General features: G+C 42.4%; 1 protein-coding gene across 1 annotated transcript in view; it reads right to left on the bottom strand.

Moving 5' to 3' along the window:
- BRSK2 (BR serine/threonine kinase 2) overlaps positions 1 to 20,693 on the bottom strand; it is a 331,200-nt gene that overhangs the window by 8,615 nt on the left and 301,892 nt on the right. Inside the window, exons 16-18 of the mRNA XM_009288666.2 lie at positions 15,424 to 15,547; positions 13,306 to 13,486; positions 12,528 to 12,617 (exon numbers count right to left, since the gene is read on the bottom strand). Coding sequence (XP_009286941.1) covers positions 12,528 to 12,617; positions 13,306 to 13,486; positions 15,424 to 15,547 — 395 coding nt within the window. The remainder of the gene's footprint in view (positions 1 to 12,527; positions 12,618 to 13,305; positions 13,487 to 15,423; positions 15,548 to 20,693) is intronic.

Below are 20,693 nucleotides of genomic sequence, written 5' to 3'. Positions count from 1 at the left end.
TGTCTCCTAATTTCTCAAGTAGCTTGGGATGCTATTGACACGGGCTTGCATCTGTATGAATCAAACTGTGATTGCAAAGAGCTATGAAGAGAAGCCTTTACTGCAGTGCAATTGCTCTGTGTGCACAGAGGATGACTGGCCATGGGGGACAAGGTCAGATGGCTCTGAGCAGGAAGCTATGTCAAGTCCTAACCACTGGAAGCAAGAGATTTGAGTGAGATACATTGGAAGGATATGAAAGGCAAGTGGATTTGCTGTGCTTCTGCTTCAATCAAGTCACTTTGGTGATAGCCACTGGTACATGCAAGGATCCATAAAGCTTTTTGTTTAACTCTGATCCCAGGAATCAAGATTTTGAATTGCAAGCAGCAACACAGGATGTTTAAGAATAAACACGAGGTCTTCTGGCCAGCCTGCTGTCACAGGGTTATGGTCTAGGACTTTGCAGGAACGTATGTACATGCAGTGCCTAACACAATAGCATGATTTGACTGGAGCTGCGCTAGCTGTAGGTACTAACCTTTTCCTCCTCTTATCATCACCCAGTTCCATGGAAGTGCCACTGATGTAACTGAAGACTTTCCCGAGAGTCATGAGGAATGGAAAGCAACAAGCAAAGATTGCCTTACTTGGAAATAAAATTCAGCCACAGAGAGCTACAGTGTGGAGACTGGAAAATTTACAGGCTTCCTGGTGTTTCTCAGAAGGTAAAGTCAAGAATAAGGCAGGCTTTTCAGAGCTTTCTGCCAGCAGCCAGCACCCTGGCAAAACATACTTACTAACTCCAAAAAAACGGGGATGGCTGGGAAGGAGAGCTATCAAAGGCTACACACCATCTTTACTACTGAGTCAACCACCCAAAGAAATTCTCAGCTCACTATTTAAATGACTTAAAATCATTAAAGTTTGTAAAGACAGACTCTTTTCTGAACAAGGACTACTGAAATGGCACTGTGGGCTTCTGTGTGGTGTATATCAATGGCCCCAGATCCAATGTGCTTAATCTACAATGATACTTGCTTTCTAATTCCCAGCTTTGTGGTTGAAGCTGGAGGGCTTTCCAGTTTGTGTATTATCTTGATTTTTTTTTAATGTAAAGGCTCCGCAGAACCTATTAGAACCTCATTGTCAATTATACAACCTATTCTTCAGTGAGATAGACATAAATTCCAGATTAGATGGTAGTAAACAGTTCTCTCAATCCTGCCTCAAAAGAAACAGAACCCAGCCCGTTCTTTTACAGCTGTGTTGATTTTATAAGGCTTAATGACAGCACATAAAGTGGTAAAACTTATTTGTCACAAAACTGATTTGGCTCTGAATACACGCAAGGGATAGATTAGCTAAGTTAGAAGGTATGACTTCTATAGGCAGTTTTCAGGTTACAGCTGCATTTTAAATGTAGAGGTTTTAATTTTTACAAGGTAAATTTAATCTTATGAACATATATGAAAGACTTCATGGAAACCAGTTTAGTCTTTCTGACAACAGAAATGCCCATTCCCCTACTCAAGTGGGTGGAAACATAAAATAAAATATTCCACCCCAACCTGCATTTCAGCTTTATTAGGAGCCAAATTATTTTCTTCTGTTGTGAAATACTAAGAGTTGGCAGCAGTATTCTAGTGCGCACAGGTAGGGTTGATACAGCAGCTGTTACGTCATTTGGATATTGGCAGCTCCTATGACATACCCTTGCTGTTCAACATTAACTTGTTTGTCAATGCCAATGGCTATATGCAAAATCACTTCTCAGATTGATGACCACTGCTAGCAGAAGATGAGATAACATTTAAAGGACTAAATAAATTTGCCTTGCTGTTAATTACAACATTCAATGGTTTATAGTGGGTGAAAAGATATTCCTCATTTCCACCAGAGCTTTCACATGGCTGAGCCAGGCATAAAGCATCTGATAAAGGACCCCCTGTGCTCACTTTCAGAATATGGAACAATGATGAAGTCAAAAACCCACATAGTATAGTTTTTCTTACACTATTTGTTGTTACTAGATGAACATTGTGTCAACTTCACAGGGGGTTCTCTGTCCTCAAGTCATAGAGGACAGTTTGCCAATAATAGGCTAAATGCTGGCATCATTCCCTTTCGCTCCCCTGTCTAAATTGTGGGTGAGCTCTCCTGCACACGAAATAGCTCTTCACTCATATAAGGAGGGTGGAATTCAGCATGGTGCAGTCACCACTGCTTATGTTGTGTGTGAGCACACCAACACGAATATGATTTAAAGGAAGCAGCTCCGTTAAACCCCTATAACCCATCCTTTCTCTTCTCTGGATATATATGTGTTCTGTCTGTGCTGTAGCTGCCACAAAATAGTCTCCCTGCTGGCCTTCACCTTGTCCTCTTTGTCCCTTGTTGGATTGATGCTGACACTGTGACAGCAGGAGGGCCTGCCTGAACTGGAAGTGAGCAGTAATGCTCTCTATCTAGAGAATGCAGAGTACTGGCTGGTTATCTGTATAGCTCAATTAACTTGCAAGCAATCGGTAGAATCAGCATTTCAATATTTTCATATGATGTGAATGCCAGATCCAGGCAAGAAACAAAGGCTTGAGGGAGAAGAGGGATTTGCTGTCTGATGCCTTCAAGAAGGTGGAGGTCTGCCTACAACTTACATGAGTCTTCATGAGGAAATCAGAAATGGTATAACCCAGAAAACTCAAATAAGAAATCAAATAAGCTCCTTTCAGTGCAAAGGAAAAACTCCCACCAGCAAAGCTGCAACTTAAGGGAAAGAGATCATCTGAAATACAGGAAACGGGCCAAATTCTGCCTCAGTCACACATGCATAAACCTAATATTATCTCTATCGTGACAACTTTCCTTTGTTACACACTGCACAACAACTCCAGAACCACTTTCCTCAGTTTACAAAGAGATGACGCAGGAGTCACAGGTCCAGCTGGAGAGTGGTACTAGCTCAGTGATCACTTCCTCAACAGCTTGTGTTCCCTTTCACAGAGATATCTGAATTCAGCCTAGATACCAGAATGGAAATCTAAAGAGAAGAGAATTCTCTTGTACAGAACCTTTCTGTACAAGATACAAGTAATAAGACAAAAACCTCTCATGTAGTATTTGGGTATTTCCACTATTGTATTTGGAGGAGTCAGTAAGGGCACAGGTAATGAAAGAAAGAATACAGTCCCTGTGTGCATAGAGGGGAGGGAAGGCAAGGGACAAGTTAACCAAAATTCATGGAACCCCAAGCAAGTTGAACTGCAAGTTTTGCAGGAAACACTTTTTTTTTTTCATTCCTAGCAAAATTCTGAATCTCCAGTAGGTTCACTACTCCTCCAGCTAGAGGCACAACGTCCTGCCCAAGACCAGACTGGAACTATGACAATTTACACTAGCTAAGCGTCTGACAGATAATATGCAGTGTGTCTTATGGAAGATTTAAAAGGGTCTTACTATCTGGGGAAGAAGGGAGTGGATGCAAAAGGGAATTAAATAACATAGCAATCCTGTCTCAATAAATAGCAGGAAACCAAGGGAGACAGCAGCTATCAGGGCAGCATTCAGCTTCAGTGCAGAAAAGGGACTGAAGAATCATGAATCAAAGGCAGCAAGTAAACAAAAGAGGAAAAAAAAAACAGGAAAGAAAAAGAAAATCACTGGCCTGGGTTACAGTGAGGGAGGGAATCTCAAGTGCAACACCACACACTTGTGCTATGAAGGGCAAAGCTGTGGTGGAGCCTGTGCATCTGTGCATGGATAGGGAGGAACAGAATAAGGGGTATATGCTTGTGTCCACCAGGTAAGTGAAAGACATAGTGGGCTGTTACAGGGTGGGTAGTCTTGAAAAGAGCGTGGGAGAGCAGGGATAGGGAAGGGGAACAGGTGGAAGGGACAGGACGGCGCATTATTATGTTGCTCAGCAGGGGCTGGGGGAGGAGAAAAGGCAGAAGGGAAGGAAGTTCTTACCACATTTGGAAAGTCTGCCAGTCATCAACTCCATACAGTTAGTGGTGTCTGGATCATAGAACGGAAAGAGGAGGGAGGGAGGGAAAAACATAAAAAAAGGTTTCCATACCTCTGTGCATAAAGTAGTAACTTAGCACATTATTACCTGAAGCAGGAAACATATACACATCTTGGTCTTGACACAACCCAGGCCAAATTCTGCCACCCACTGTATGCCAGTGCAAACCTGGCCCTGTGACTGAGAGTGGACACTGCTTCAGTCCTGCTGCTTCCACTCACCTCTTTATCATATTTATGAGATGTGGGAAATATTCTGCCACCACATTAGCAAATAAGAGCCTTGAATACATTGTTTCACCTGGCCAGCTTTGCAAGTTAGCCTGCAACAGACAGGAAATGCCCAGCCAGCTGATCTATGTACATCAAAAACATGGAGAGAGGAAATGCAGCACTGTGCTATTGGACATGGAATGAGAAGGCTACTTACACAGCTCAAAACCATCTTTTAGACCCCAAAAGATAATGTCCAAGTTCTCAACATAACTGCCTCTCTCATTCACGTGCAGTCTCTTGTAGTCTCTTGCTCCTCTTGCTTTCAACGTCACTATTCGAAGGCAACAGAATTACTTCTGGAAGGGGTGGCAGAATCTGGTCCTAAGACATTACTGTCCACTTTGTGTATAGCTCCCATTGCCACAGCCTCTGAGAGCTTCTTACTCAGGTGCGATAAGCAGAAGGAGCTCTACATGTCAGCTTTAAAGCAGAAAGGACCAGCCCAGCTGGACACTTCCATGTGGAACCTGCTGGCAAGCCAGATCTGCTGTTGTCAGCCAGGATTCCCTTGCATTTGGGATCTAAATCATTGTGTCCATGAGTGCTGGGCAATGTGGAGCACTCTGCTGAGCAAGTGGCTAACAGTTAAAGCACTCAGTTCAGTCTCAGATCTCCTCTTGCCTGGCCTCTCAATGAACATTTGGGTATTCAAGAGAGAGACTTCTTGGAAACGTGCACACATATGTTGAAAATCCCTAACTGCTAGGAAGCTCTAACTACTCCCTATCTGCTGAAAAGTCTGCAGGAGAGACGGAAGGATAATTTCTTGGCATTCCTCCCCTTAAATACTGAGAAAAGTAATTTCAAAAAAGGGGGAAGGGGTGCTGGATATGCTTGGGTAAGCTGAACCCATGCTAGAAGAGCAGGGATATGTATGTTTTCTGATGCAGCCAGGCGTGTGCTGCATAGATCATCTGGGAAAGCATGGAGTAGAGAGGGCAGGTGCTTGGTCCAGTGACACTGGTCAAAGCATCTAAGCAGCAGTTATATGCTCTCCATCCCCAAGGTTAGAGGTGGGCTGGCAGAGGTCAATTGGAGAGGATATCCATGGAAGGTCTCTCAGAAAGGCACAAGATTGAGAGAAAGAGAAAGGGGAAAAAGGAAGGACATGAACAAGAGAACTGGAACAAGGTATCCGAGGTGTCAGAGAGGCCAGGAGTTTACCTGCCTTTGAAATTCTTTGGCTAGTCTGACTGAGTGAAGGCATATTAAGCTCCCAAAATACATTTCTTCCTGAAGATGCCCAAGAGGTTTAAGGAGTGCCTACAGCTGCTGATTGAGCCAATGACCAGAAGTCAGTCATGAGTTTGTACCATTTTTTTTCTTTAATAACTTGGAGAAGTTAGTTGTCTCACGCCTTTTAGTGGTTCCTGTCCAGCCCCCCTCTGAGTCAACTACACCTTGTTGTAATGCAGATCTATAGCAGCAGAGTGCAGAGCATTCACCCAATCATTAGCAGAACTTACACTTTGACACATAAGAGCAAGGAAAGTCTCAAATATGACCGAAAGATTGTTTCTGACTCCCACCTCCAATACCTGGAATTTTCCCCTCAAGTGTATCCAGACTGACTGGCCACATAGTAACTAGCAGTCTGGAAACAAAAAAGGTAGTATTTGGATAATGTCAGAGTAGGTAAACATTGTGGCTGGTTCACTTCTCCTGAAACTGGTATTTCTGTTTCCTTCTTATTTTTAACAAATTAAAAATAATCATATCTCCTTAAGTTAATACTTGAGAATACTGTCTTTTTTCTAAGTCACTTGCAGTCAGCATAGCTCTTTTTAGTATTTCATTTAAAGCTAATTGTGTAACAGGTCTACATACATTAATCGTGTGATTAGAATACAAACTGATAGATCTACAACAGGAAAAAAGGATTGCAACATAGGCTTTTTGACAGCATAGCATCTTGGGCTCTGTACCCCATTTTGTTCCTAAAAAACTAAATTTGCAGATTATAGAATTGGTTTTGATGGATAGGGAAAAACACAAACCCTTTTTTGAAACATAAGACCATGGAAAAATATCAAAGGAACACTAATAAAACCTCTAATTTGTCTTTCTTAAAACTTTTATGCACAACTATAATTTGCATTCTCTATATTGCCATGGCCAGTCCCAGGAATTGCACCGGTATTTATTTTTATTTTTAATGTCTTTCCAAGACATGATCAGGTTGTTTTTCCCCCATTCCTAAGGCATAGCAAACATGAGCACACCAGAAACAGTAGCTCATACCGCATCGCTTGAAAGACTAACAGAGTTAATATGCTTCAGCTTTTCTGTTATAATAATTACTTTAATACTTCTTTCATTTCCATCATATTGTAACATCTGCTTTAGTAAATACTCTACACGATAAAATATTTCATTATTTTAAAGTAGAATTTTCATTCTCATTAGAAAGCCTTAGATTCTTGGCAGTCAGCTTCTGCTCATGGATAATAATCCATAACCCAGTGACTGTGGGATCCAGGTGTTATGTGAGGTGAATAAAACCAGGGTCCAAAGGCCTTTAGCTGTCTGAGAAGCGTTGATGGGTCATGTAACTGCGTTTTTAATGTGTGCTGTTTAATTTTTTAATTAAAGCATAGTGGCAGTGTCAGATCTCAATCCTTCTGATGATAAGGCAATTCCTTATCTCATAGAGATTGCTGGCAATCACTCACGCTTTGGATTTGACCAAGACTTTTTCATAAATGACACCCAGTTCAGTTCATTAACAGATGGCAAATGCTTTGGTTAAAATAAGACCTTCCTTCAAAAGGCCAAACAAGCTCTGAATCCATTAAAAAATGCTAGTGTTCTGCTGAATTTTCTTTCCTGATTTTCTTTTTTCTTTAATTTCTGTCCTACATAAATTTCATAATCAAGCTGCCTGGTTTGTGATGCTTCTGATATCTCTGAGACTGAGACTTGTGCCAGCCCAGGAAATCTCACCCAAACAGCTGCTCCTCTGAGATCTCCAAATCCAGGGCTAGATCCCAGCAAGCACTGAGCATCTCTTGCCAGATGCTCATAGTCCCCAGTAAACATTTCCATTAAGGGAGATGATGTCAAGGGAGCCACCAGGTCCTCTGGTTCAAGGCAGTTATCATTTAGAATGGAATTCCCCAGTGTTTGGGTGCTTATTTGAAATTCACTGTTCTCCTATGAAAACTCTGGAGAGCTTGGAGTTTTTTCTACATGCTTTATTTCAGGACTACTCAGTGAATTCTGTTCAGTAATAATACTAAAGCTGTTTAGCAAAAAAACAGTGCTCTGCCAATCCAACCACGCATTACACGGCACCTTTTGTAGGTGGGAACCATGATAGCAAGATGAAGTGATTGCTCCAGACACTATAAGAGTGGTAAGACATAAATGATTTCACAAGAATGCAGGAAACAAGATAAACCTGGGACCTGGATGAGCCCCGGATAAAACTGTCTTGTGGTCCAATTCCAAACTGGCATTTGCATAGCCCTGTTTTGAGTCTGCAGCTGGAAGTTTACCTTGCAAAGCACTTCATTTGCTCCTTACTCCCTTTTCTGTCTTGATGATAAAATCCTTCGCACATTTGGAAACTGTAAGTTTCTTACTAATTTTTTATAGCAAATTAGTCAACCTACAGCTCTTGTGAGCCATAAAGATGAACATGCAGCATGCACAGATCAATACTCTAGCAAAGTTTTTTGAATCACATGAACACGTTTTGCCTTTTGAGATGTACACCAGCACAATAAGAGAGCTTGGGTGCATATACAGAAGATACACACAATGAGCAAGAATTTGCACTGCCCTATTTTGAAGCTGCGTATGGTCTCTAAACACTTTTTTATGCTGATGAAAGGCATTTCCAGCAGTAACACTGAGATGCTCTGAACTTTGAGATGCCAATGGTTAACATCTGTCATAAAGCCAATAAATATAATGAAGAAACAGAAAACCTATTACAAAGAAGTTATAAAGGCTATTTCAGTATTGCTGATTGCTCAGAACATGGGAAAATGGGAAAAAATAAGAATATGCAGCACCTCACACTTAAAACCAAAGCCCAAAGAGGCAAGAAAATATTAGGGAAATAAAAATTGATACTCTGTGAATGATCACAGATGGCTTTTGCATGTCCCTATTCACCAGCTGTTTCTATTAGTCTTTGTGCAAAGGCATTGGAGGAAAACAGATTATGATTTAATGGAAAGAGTATTGGGCTGAAACAAAGGCACAAATCTGAGATATTTTCTTCCATGGAGAGAGATCCTTTTATCCCACCAAAGAGCAGTCCTGCCCAGGGATTACCTAAGTAGAGATTCTGAGTATAAGGCTCCTGGATGGAGCCATGGACGAGAGACAAGGCCAGCTGCTCTCATAGACAGTGATACTCACTCTTGACCCAAAAGGGACTGTCCTTTCATGACCTTGCTGGGTTTAATGGATTTTGTGATACCAGTAACAAGAACGCATGGACAGCTATTCTGGTTAAGATCAAAGACCCAAACCATCCAGTGTTCTGTCTCCATCAGCAGCCACACATAGATATGCAGGAGTGTAACAGCAGGCCAAGCATACAGAACACTTCCTCCTAACACTACCTCACTCTCTCACCACTTTCAGGTCAGAGATTTCCTGAGCCTGCTGTGGTTTCTCTGTTTAGCAATCCTCATGAAGATTTCTCTTCCAGGGAGTTGTCCAGCCTCCCTGTAAGTAAGGAGTACTCAGGGGAAGATAAGCATCTGCAAGCTCCTCGCATTCAGAACCTGCTTCTTCGAGGAGTTCCACAGGTCTTACATTACGTGAAGACACACCTTCCAATATTCTTTTGGTACATGGCTTCCACTAGTTTCATATGATGGCCTCTAGTTCTTTCATTGGGAAGAAAAAAGGAACAATCAATCCCTAGCTACTTGTTTCTATGCCAGTCATGAGACTGTATACCTGGTATTGTCTCAGCAGTTATACCACAGAGGATTTAATGTCCTGAAACATTAAGGTAGAAGGCTGATATGTTGCACTAAATTTGGCCAACTGGACAGTGGATTTTAGAAGTATTACATTAGCTTTTGGGATAGATTCCATTTATTTACACACTTACTCAGGTAAGGGAGGGAAGCTTCAGAGTATGTTAGAAGAAATAAGCACAGCCAGTCTTAGGAAGGAAAAATGGAAGTGAATGGATGGATATCCAGGGGAAGGGAGATTATAAGGTGCTCAAGTGTGATGCAGAAACACATCTGCCTAAATCAGGTACATATCAGGCTCACATACACACACACACACACACACAGATGCATGGGCAACACAACATTTACAAACACTGTTGTGAGTTGGAAGAAATGAGAAAGAGGAAAGTGCGTTCTGAAACCCAGGCAAGCCGGCTTAGTGGGCTGGCATGCTGCATAACAGATCAAAGAGGGGCAGGAGAGAGAATGACTATCAGTGCCATATGCTTATTAGGTCTTGCTGTTCTGCTTTATACTGTGTTCATTGAATCTTCCCCTTCTGCAGGTCTCACTTTACATGCATGCACCTTTCACAGATGGTTTTCATCATCCCACCTGTAATGGCATCTGAACTAAAAGGCAGGGGAGACAACCACACAGAAGATATGTCTGCACACAATGAGCTAGGAAAATCTCCAGTGCTGGGCCAGTATTGCTGGTCAGAGCCAGCAGTATCCTCAGAGCCATGGAGGAGGAGAGTCAAAGTGAACTGTGAGCTCGTTCTGTTGCAGCAGTGGACTGCCTACAGAGTATCCTCAAACCATGAACCTGAATAGGAGTCCAACCACCACAATTCCTGTGAGGTGTTCAGGGCTGGGAATACGGGAGAAGAAGAGAAACAGAGAAGAATTTGCCTTGTTTCTATAGTAAGAAATGCTGAGTAATTTCATGGCTATTTCTAGGAAGCACTTGCACACATATTCCCCACCACAGCCACCCAGCTAAGCAACATGCTGAATGTGAACTCTTGCTGTCCCTTTATCCCTTTATTTCCCCTTACTCTCTCACTGGCTGGGGATGTGAACCACAGGGCCTCCCTACTTTGATGCACAGGTTGTCTCTTCTCGGTAACAATCTTTTTTTTTCCCCCTTCCTTTTCTCTTTTCTTTGTACTCTGCTCCAACCTAAATTTTTCAGGTTGAATTACTTCGCTCTTTTTCAAGAGACTTGCATATTCCTGATCAGGTCAGGTTATATGATACAGGATAGTTCGGCATCCTGTCTCTCGTGAGCTGTCTTGCCTGGATAACTCCCTGGCCGAAGGAATTCTCATTTTTAAGTTTCAAGAGACCATTAATTTTGGTTTTGCTCCATATGGAGTTATCCGTTCCACTCTGGCATTAAAGATCAGGCTGGGTTTTCCCTGCTAGAACGACATGCTCTCATGTAGCTTTAGGCAGAAGAAAGAGATTCTGTGTCTATAATATGATTTCTCCATTCCAGAACCAGAGCAAAACTGTAAGTCAGATACATTTCTCACAGCACAGTTTGCCCCTAAACATCTCCCTCAGCCTTAGTCAGATGAATTATTCCTGCTATAATACGACTTTCTTAGGGAGATATCCTGCTTCACATGCAAGTGTGCAACAGGGTCCAAGTCTTTCTGGAGAGCCTCAGTAGCTAGCACATAATAGGGTGAAGAAGTTAAGAGAGATCACCGTGATATTTACTTTTTTAACAGTTTTTTCCTCACCAGAAAGAAAGGGTACACTTCTTTCCCTAAGAAACAAGGAATGCTTGAACATTGTTCATGCAGCAGGGCTAATATGAACTAGACTCAAAGGATGGTTTTCTATCTAATTCCCCTCACTCCCACTTGGCCCCAGCATTTCCCAAGAGGAAGGGCTGGCAGAAAATTCTGGCTGCTTCCTTGAGTTCGAATTAATTTCAGAAGTCCAGACAGCAAAAACCTGAATCAGCCCTAGTTCTAGTTCTAGTATCCTCACCTTTCCTGTTTCCTAACAGAATAACCCATATGCTAGGCACCCTTGCAATCCAGCGTGCAGAGGGTCAGGCAGTGCTAGAGGGCAAAAGCAAAGTCGAAAATAGTATTTCCGCAACTGAGCATACTTCTCTGTCATGTACACACCCTTCTAGATGGAGTTATTTTATCTTCAGCTGTTGAAGCCACACTGTTAGACCAGAAGGATGTAACCTGTATGTGCAATGAGCCAAGGACATCTGGGATTTAACTGCAGGATGCAATGACAACTTCATTCTTCCACTTTTGTCTTGGCTGGTTCACACAAAGGTCAAGCATAGAATTTGGCTCTTATGTATAATGTTTAGTTACTACCTTTTCATCATCATACAATGGGAAAGTTCTTCCCACTCCTCCTGCCTCTTTGTCTTCTTCCTGCAGCCTCTGCTCTCTGCCTTGCTCCTATTTCTTCCCTGTATCTGTACATTCTTTCTGCTTCTCCCTCCTTGAAACACTCCCAATAGCTAAGCTTCCTTAAGTTTTCAGTTTTCACCTTCTTCCTTTGTTCTGTCCTTTTAAAGGATAGAAGAGTTAAGACTGATATTTTTTTTGTGTGTGTGTCACCACTAGTATTCAGAGTGAACATTTGCTACATAATGGTGGGATGAGGCCAGTTTCTGTATTATCAATTCAGGCTGCCTGCAGATTCAGATTGATGTCATTGCACAGGGTCACACATGTAAGGCTTTCTTTACCACCATGAGGAATTGAAATTTACTTTAAAAATAGATAAAATATAGCTTCTGCAGAACCTTAGTATATGATTCGTGCTACCACAGTAGTGGGCCAAGAATTTGACCACACTACTGGAAACTATTAGCCACCTTCTGACCATCTGAAAATGCTGCTGTTAATGGCTAAGTTAGAAGTAGCTCTCAACTTTGTTCTGGGACCCTCTGAAGTCGGACGTTTCTAAAGCATGCCTGAAGGGTTTCAAAATCAGTTATCTTCTAGAGCATGTCCCTATTCCGGGAGATTTTGGAGCAGGAGAAAATCTGGAAGATCTACTGATGATGCAGCTTTTGATGGAGAAGTGGGCAAATGGCTCTTTGGGCGGGAAGAGGGCAGAAGCTGTTCAACTGGGGAATGCGCTGGGAGCACTGGGGTGGGAATGAGAGAGGGAGGAATAGGGTGGGTGCGGGGAGTTACTGCTCTGTCTGAATGGAGCTCTTTTCTTGCTGTACTCAGAGGGATGTCTTCCCTCAGCCTCCTGGTACTGAGAGGCACTTCACCTTCCTGTCCCTGCTGAAGCAAGGTGCTCAACAGTAGAAACTACTTACCTGATAACTGCTGCACTGAAGGCTGGTCATGTGTGCTTAACAACTGTGCCTGAATGGTTTCTACTACCCTCTTAAAACGACGGCTTGGACCTGTGAGGAGAGAAGAGGCACAAATGGTTGTGAGAGGAGCAGGAGCCGAATCCTCATACAACCCAGGCTGGAGGGGAAGGATCACAAACATCTTCCCTTCAGTCTTGTCCCCAAGAGTGTACTGACAGTGTATCTGTCCTTCAGCCGAAGCCACAGATTTGAGGAACTATTATGCAGTCCCCACGTTAATAGGGACTGTGATGTGCTGGACTTAACAGGAGGAAGCTTCTGGGCTCCTTTTGTAAAGACAGAAAAGGTGGGGGTTTTTTTGTTTGCTTGTTTTAACCCCTGTGGGGGGGATGTGGCCACCCGGAAGAAAAGGGTGATTGCATGTTTCTGTCAGAAGGAAGAAACCAGTGGCCTCACAGTGCACAGCTGAGACACTGAGACCTTTGAGTGAAACAAGGAGACAGTACAGGGAGATACTTCAAATCGATGCACAGAGCAGCCATTTTAGCACTAATCATGGTGGTGGCAACTTTACCTCTTTGGTAATCTCTTTCCCTCCCAGCATTTCCATCACCACCACCACCATTTTTGATCCCGATGTCCTCCTTGTCCCCGTCTGAATTTTCCCCTGGGGTCAAGACAGTTATATTTTCCCCCCCGGCAGAGCTCTCTTTGCAGGCCTCTGTATCAGCAAGGACAAAGCCAGCTTGCACCCATTTTACAGCTTTGCCATGGTTACCTGATAGGAGTGTGAAAGTGACAGAATAGATTCCATTCTCCTTCTGCGCCTCTCCCCCTTCTGTGTATGTTATGTCCACCTGGAACTTCACTGGCTTCTGGAAGACAGCAGGACCACCTGTGGACTTATATTCTGCACGGAAACTTGTCTGTGAGATGACACTGTGACTGAGGCTTGGAATCTGAAACAGATTGGTAGAAGAAGATAGAGAACCAGAGCACAAAGGGAACAAAATTGCAAAATTCGATTTAGAACGATACACATTTCCAGAGTAGATAAGATTTGCTTCTGGTCTTGAATTTGTAATGCACAGAGTGTTCCTGTGAAACCAGTAAGAGTGTAGGTTGCTTGGCACCGCAGAAGAATGAACTGCTCCTTACAGGACTGACCTGAATTTAAAGGTTGAATATTGGTGGAATACCCAGCATGCTTATAAATTTACACATGTTGCACAACTTCATACACTCAGTCTTTCTTTCCTACTCATCTACCAGTTTTGAGAAATGCCTTTTTCTGACTGAAAACTGATATTAAGGGAGGGGGCAGAGAAGTCAGTGGGATATAAGACTGGATATAAAAAAACCACCTGAGTAACCTGGTCTGATCTCATAGTTGATCCTGTTTTGAGCAGGAGACCTCCTGAAGTCCTTTCCAACCTCAACTGTTTGGTGATTCTACGATATCAAATAGACATCAGGACACGGAGCAGACACTTAGAGAAGTGCCTGGGATATCCACAAGGAAAGCATGCCTGCAAATAACTTACCCAAACCACAACTCCGATCAATATGTTAAAGAACTTTGAGAAGCTTTCTGGTATTATCCAATATCTGTATCTTCAGACCCATGGTAGAATTTCATAATGCCTTATTTTCAAGCAGTTACTATGCACAGTTCCTGACAAAATTTAACATACTCACATTCTATTTATTGCTTCATAAAGGACCAGATTTAAAAAAAAAAAAACAAATCACTTGGAAATCTGGCCTCTAATTTAGGAGGAAAAATGAAGATGAGTTCTTTGAGAAGCTGACCTTAAGGACTTACTTAGCAGGCTGTGACAATGCATTTAAGTTGACTGTAAGAGATGATTCATAGGGTTTGCACACAAATCACTACATCACACCTCAACCCACACATGTGGGGTATGCACAGGATCACCAATATAGACAGTAGTGCACACTACGCCACAATATAAACCCACAAGCACCGCTAAATGCATGAAACTGATACAGTAACATGGCTGCTTCAAACCAATCTGAGATGGATACCAGTGTCTGATGTATGCTACTATACTGCACTTGCTCCTTGTATGCCTGTACAGTTAAAAGGATTATGGCTGTTTTTTTGGAAGAAATTCATTGCAGCATCACAGAGACTAAAAAGGAGTGCAGTATTTTGTGGAAAACAGTATCAATTCAACAAACGATATACGAAATTAAGTCTCCTCTTAAATCTATTGAAAAAAAGTCTAATTACCTTGTCAACTACCTTGAATTGAAAAATCTCTTAAATTAACTTTACTGTGCTGACTTTTTCTTCATTGGTACTTCTAGATAGTGAGAATAAGGACTTTGTATAGGAAAAAATGACAATTTCCCTCTGCTTTCCTAGATTGTAAATAAACTGCATCTGCAACAACTGATACTCTGGTCACCAGAGGAAATTACCCTTCTTTCTGCCATACAGCATTGAAGAGGAGATTTAAAGTAACAAATGCAGATGTGAGACAGGATTTTTGTCTGACTAAAGTGGTGGAGGGCATACCCAGCAGACGGAGACCCAATCTGATGCCCAGTGACTGTAAGGTTAGTTTGACAAAGAGCAAATCACTGTCTTGATACCGCACCAGCAGTGTGCTCTAACTGCAGTGATATTCCAAGCACTGGTAACCTGGAGATCCTGCCAAGAAGGCTGAAATCTTTTCTCACTTTAGAGAGCATTATCTACAGTTAGAAATTCAGAGTCCAGTGGAGGCCTGAATCAACAGGCCATGTAAATTAAATCCACAGAGGATGCATCTGAAGGAGCAGAGACCCGTCCCAGTAACATATGGCACAAGGAGTCCTGGAACTGACCAGTGAGCAATGCCTCCAAGAGGCAGCTGGGGTGACTTACCGAGAGGAAAGCGTGGACAATATCAGCCTTAATGGAGCTTAGTGGTTTATCCTTAATGACCACAAAAATCTGTTCTTCTTTCTCCAGGTTGATGAAGTTACCGAACCAGGATTTTTTGGCAAGCCTGACGTGATGAAAAGAAAGAGATGGTTTAGAATATTGAGCACTACTTCTTACATACCCCCAGCTAGAAAAAATACTGAAAAACACACAAGAAAGTTTTGATAACACTCCAGATGTGATACTATTACTAACAGTAAGTGGAAAACAGTGTCAGAGAACATCCAGAACAACATTACATTTAGTGAAAACTTACAATGACGGACCACACAGTGTTAGTCTGGCAGCATGTGTGACCAGCAATGAAAAATCAGGAGCAATGGTAACTCTTTTGACTGAGCTAATATACCAATTAATACTGCATATATAAAGTGCATATAAGCCAGGGGACATATTTCCGGTTTGTCTCCAGGGATCTCTCCATTTCTTGTGACAATATGCGGAAGCTGGTAACACAGGGATTTGAGTTCCTTCCCACCCAATTTCAAATCCTTTGGTGTTCTAGGACTTGGAAAGTTCCTTTTCTGAAAGTGTCCTGTTGGGCTGACAGTACAATCACAGGATCTTGCTTTTTAAAGCAAGCTGAACTTTTTGCTGGACCTTCAATCTGTCAATGAGTGAAATCCACTCCTATGCAGAGGGCCAGGACAGAGACTGTTCCATTCATTAGTCCCATTCAGGGTGTCTATATAATGAGTGAACTCTGGCCATCCTACAAAGGAATGAATTTTCAGTACTAAGAGAGAAGATATCAACACCATGCAAAACTCAGTTCAGGCTTTCCACTGACAGCAGTCCAACTTCGCAGTTTCTTTCAGCATCAGATGGTGGTTTCATCATAAAATGAAATTGCTCTGTTTTTTCACACTGATTTTATCAACAAATGTTTGATTTTGCTTATTGTTTCACCATCTCAATGCACTTCATTGACATTCCATTTTAAGTTAAACAGGCTAAAGGAAAAATGCAGGGACATGAATGTTATTGGGGGACACTACACAGAACTTGAAGGTAGCACTCTGACAGGTGTGGTTTTGAGGGGAGAGAAGATGTTGTCAGCCATGAGATACAGCCAAAGAATTGCTGGACCAACCTAAACCCAGGGAAAATTCCACTGAAATCAGCCATATTCTAGTAGGGAAGAATTTAGCATGAAAATGTCAGAAATGAAAAGACCTGCCACCAAAAGACTGCAGTTTTTTTTCTTCCACAGGATACTTTATAATGCCATGACAAGTCCAGTTTGCAGTATGGCAAGCAACAGGCTTTCACTTGTTTTGGCAGACATTCACCACTCAATGGAAGAAGACAACCTCTCCAGACCAGGAAAGCCATCTGCAAAAAGGATTACTATACATCAGCTTTCCAGCAAAGCAATAAACAGCTGGAGAGAGTTATTAGTAGATTCACTTCCCACGGCAAAGACTCAGACTGAAGCAGAATGAGGAAGGGCAGAGACTAGGAGAGAGAGGAGCAAACTAGGAAACTAATTTGAAGTCTAGACCTTCGGGATGAAGAACAAAGCTTGACCTCAGCAGCGTCCAGCAATTTGCACTCATTCCCCATTCCAGAGTGCTCCATGAATCACACAACTGTCATCTCACTGCCCATTTAACGCACATAGTAGAAAGACCACAACTGGAAGACAGCTCAGCTGTGCAAATAATCATTTGCTTCTACTTACTGCAGGCAACTAAAAAGAAGAGTACAGAAAGATTCACTTGCAATTTGGTAAACCAGTGCCCCCCACTCAATTAAAGTGGGCTGGAAAACTGTCACTCCCTAAAATATTCATAAGCAGCTGTAACTAAGCCAGTGAGCCAGAGATTAGCATAGGGAGCAGTAAAGAGAAAGGGCCTCTCATTTAAATGGGTCGTTAAGGAGCTAGGGTTAGAGTGTGAAAGCAAATTACATACTAATTAGCTCATGTGTCTCGCACACACCATAACAACTCTGCAAGCCCCTGGAGAGCTGGGGCAATAGCTCCCTGCATGTAAAGGGTCTATGCTCATTATTAAATTAGCACCTGGTTATCCATCTAAAACAGCTGGTTGTCTTAGGCTTGTATGTATCATAATCTGAACTGGGGTTGGCTGTATGGACTCCAGGGGCCCCGTGTATGTCACACATGGAAGCTGGGCCTGGAAAAATTGTGCATGCAGGTCTGCCATGTTAAAATATGGCTTTTCATTTTTGTATTTTCATTAATGATTTTCTTGGCCCTTCATTTATAGGTGTCTTAACAAGCACAGGTTAAAAGGGCCCCAGAACATTGGGAGGTTTTCTCCTGTTCAGCTTGGAAACTTGGTCTGGAGTCTCCAGAGTCCAGCTGAGCTCTTTTCTTTGGCAAGGTTATCCCCAGTAACACTGACTCTGGAAGATTCACTGATAGCCTGGGCTACACTCCAGATTGTAAATCACTGGAATTCACTAAATAATTTTGCTGGTGTCACATAAGATGGAATAGATGCCAGTGGCCTCTCCCGTTTCTGGAATGAGCAGAATCAAGACATAGGACACATGCACTGGCTTTTCTCCCCGAAACTGGCAGAACTAGCTGCTTATACACCTGGGGAACAGGCCCACTGAAGAAGAAGGGGCAGATTTGTAGTAAAATGACACAATAAAGGTTTCCCTCCTCTTAGACAGCGTTAAGTGCTACTAACGGGTTAAAATGGGTATGAATCAAGGATCCTCAGCACTTTAAATGAGATGCTCTAGCATCTCACAAGATCAAGCTGTAAGCAGTAAAAAATGTACGTCAAATTAACAATCTTCTTTTGTCATGGCAAACCTCCTAAGGGGGAGGGAGATAGGAGATACGTGTGGGAGGCTGGGTACGTAGATTACTCTAGGGAATATAATCAAGTGTCCAGCTGATGAAAAAGCAAATAGATTAGCATGAAAATGGAGGCTGGTGCTTTATTACTTCACACAGCATTTCTCACTGCTATAATGTTGTTCCTTTTCCTACTTTTGGAGTGTCTGACTGCATTGCCTTCTGGAGAGCCTCACTGTCTTTCCTATCTGTCCCTGAGCGCATGGATCTCTAACCGCCAGAGGTTTACCTGCTTGGCATAAATAACAGCATTTCTACTCAAGCAAATGGAGCTTTGCAGGTTTAAAGCAGCTGGAACTATGTCTCTTTACATGTCATCCCTAACACATTTTCTAGGACTTTTTCATATGAGAAAGAACAGCATTACCCAGACATGTCAAAGTGTATTATCTAATCACCAGGTTTTTAAATGAATGGCAGTCATTAAAGAATGCTGTACCAGAGCAAGGACATGGCACAACCCATGAGGTCAATACAGCTCTTGATAAGGATATCTTATTTCTTACAGAAAGGAAGAAAATACTAGAAAAAATAAGACGTGGAAGTGGGCACTGAGCAACAAGACATCTATTGTTAAAATATAATCCAGTTCATTATTTTTTATGACTTTTATTATGTTTACTGCAGGGTGCAGCCCAATTGAACTCATTAATTTGGCAATTATACAGAAAAAGAAAAAAGGGCCTTAGGCTTTGACTTGCATCCAAACTGCCTCAAATGACAGGCACTACTTCTCTATACCAGCTTTTGAAGAGTGAGTGGGAAGCAGAGAAGGCAATAAATTAACAGAAAAACTTCCACCAACATACATGCATGAAGAAAAGAGGAGAAATTTAATTCTGAAGGTTTTCTGCTTTAACGGCCTTAAAAACATTTGAGATGAGAGTATCATATATTTCTTTGATAAGGATGCGTTCATTTTATGAAATTCTCTCATGCCTCTCTATTAGTAAATGCTCCAAAGTGTTGAAAACACAATTTATTCCATTTTTCTTCCTGGATTTCTTTTACTAACCTTTACTATTCCCTACTTCTCCCTCTCCTGAAGTCTTTATCCCTCTCCATTCTGCAGCATTAGATACAGAATGCCCATCTTATACCAGAGAAATGCCAGGTCTGGGGAAAGTTGTTAAGGCAATACCATTGTCACCAATTACAAAACTTTGGGCCAAAAATTTCCATCTATGACTCATGAATATTTCACACAAGTATCTTGACAAAAGACCAAATTGCCTTGGTTGGCAGGGTAAGTCTATGGGCATTGGGTGCATGAACACAAGCTGTGAAAATAAAAAGGAATAATTTGGCATCTGTTGCATATATTAGGAAGTGTTTGGAGCAGCACTCTGGCAGGGACTTCCAAACCTGCCATGCAGTGACGCACATTTGTGCAGTGAAATGGTTGAAACGTACACTGACTTTTAGGAATAAGTCTGGTGAATATGAAACAGCTTCTGCATGTCCCAGTGCTGCCGCCTGGAATTAACACTGTGTTTACTATCGCAGCCAAAGATTCCTCTGAATTATCTTAGCAGAGGCTTCTGCATGTTATCCTGAGGATGCAAACTCTCCTGTACTAAAAGGAAGACCTTTTAGTGCATAGTTAGTGCCAGTATAAGCCATTGATTATCCTCTCTGCTCCCCAAGAGTGATCTGCTTGACAACCAAATGAAAGAAGAGAGAAGGAACATGTTACAAACCTAATAAATTCAGCAAGCCATGCGAAAATCGAGAAGTGGGCCCATGTGAACCTCATGAAGTTCAACAAGGCCAAGTGCAAGGTCCTGCACCTGGGTTGGGGCAACCCCCAGTATCAATACAGGCTGGGGGATGAAGGGATTGAGAGCAGCCCTGCCAAGAAGGACTTGGGGGTACTGGGGGATGAAAAGCTGGACATGAGCCAGCAATGTGCGCTCGCAGCCCAGAAGGCCAACTGGATCCTGGGCTGCATCAAAGGAAGTGTGGCCAGCAGGTCGAGGGAGGTGATTTTGCCCTTCTACTCTGCTCTGGTGAGACCCCACCTGGAGCACTGCGTCCAGCTCTGGAGTCCTCAGCACAGGAAAGACACGGACCTGTTGGAGCGGGTCCAGAGGAGGGTCACAAAAATGATCAGGGGCATGGAACACCTCTCCTATGAAGAAAGGCTGAGAGAGTTGGGGTTATTCAGCCTGGAGAAGAGAAGGTTCCGGGGAGACCTTATTGCAGCCTGTCAGTACTTAAAGGGGGCTTATAAGAAAGATGGGGACAAACTTTTTAGCAAGACCTGTAGCAATAGGACAAGGGGTGGTGCTTTTAAACTAAAAGAGGGTAGATTTAGACCAGATATAAGGAAGAAATTTTTTATGCTGAGGGTGGTGAAACTGGAAGAGGT

Source organism: Aptenodytes forsteri, unplaced genomic scaffold (assembly GCF_000699145.1).
Source record: "Aptenodytes forsteri isolate BGI_AS27 unplaced genomic scaffold, ASM69914v1 Scaffold8, whole genome shotgun sequence".
Taxonomy (NCBI): domain Eukaryota; kingdom Metazoa; phylum Chordata; class Aves; order Sphenisciformes; family Spheniscidae; genus Aptenodytes; species Aptenodytes forsteri.
Note: the sequence above shows the minus strand (reverse complement) of the source record. Positions and strands in the feature narration are given on the sequence as shown.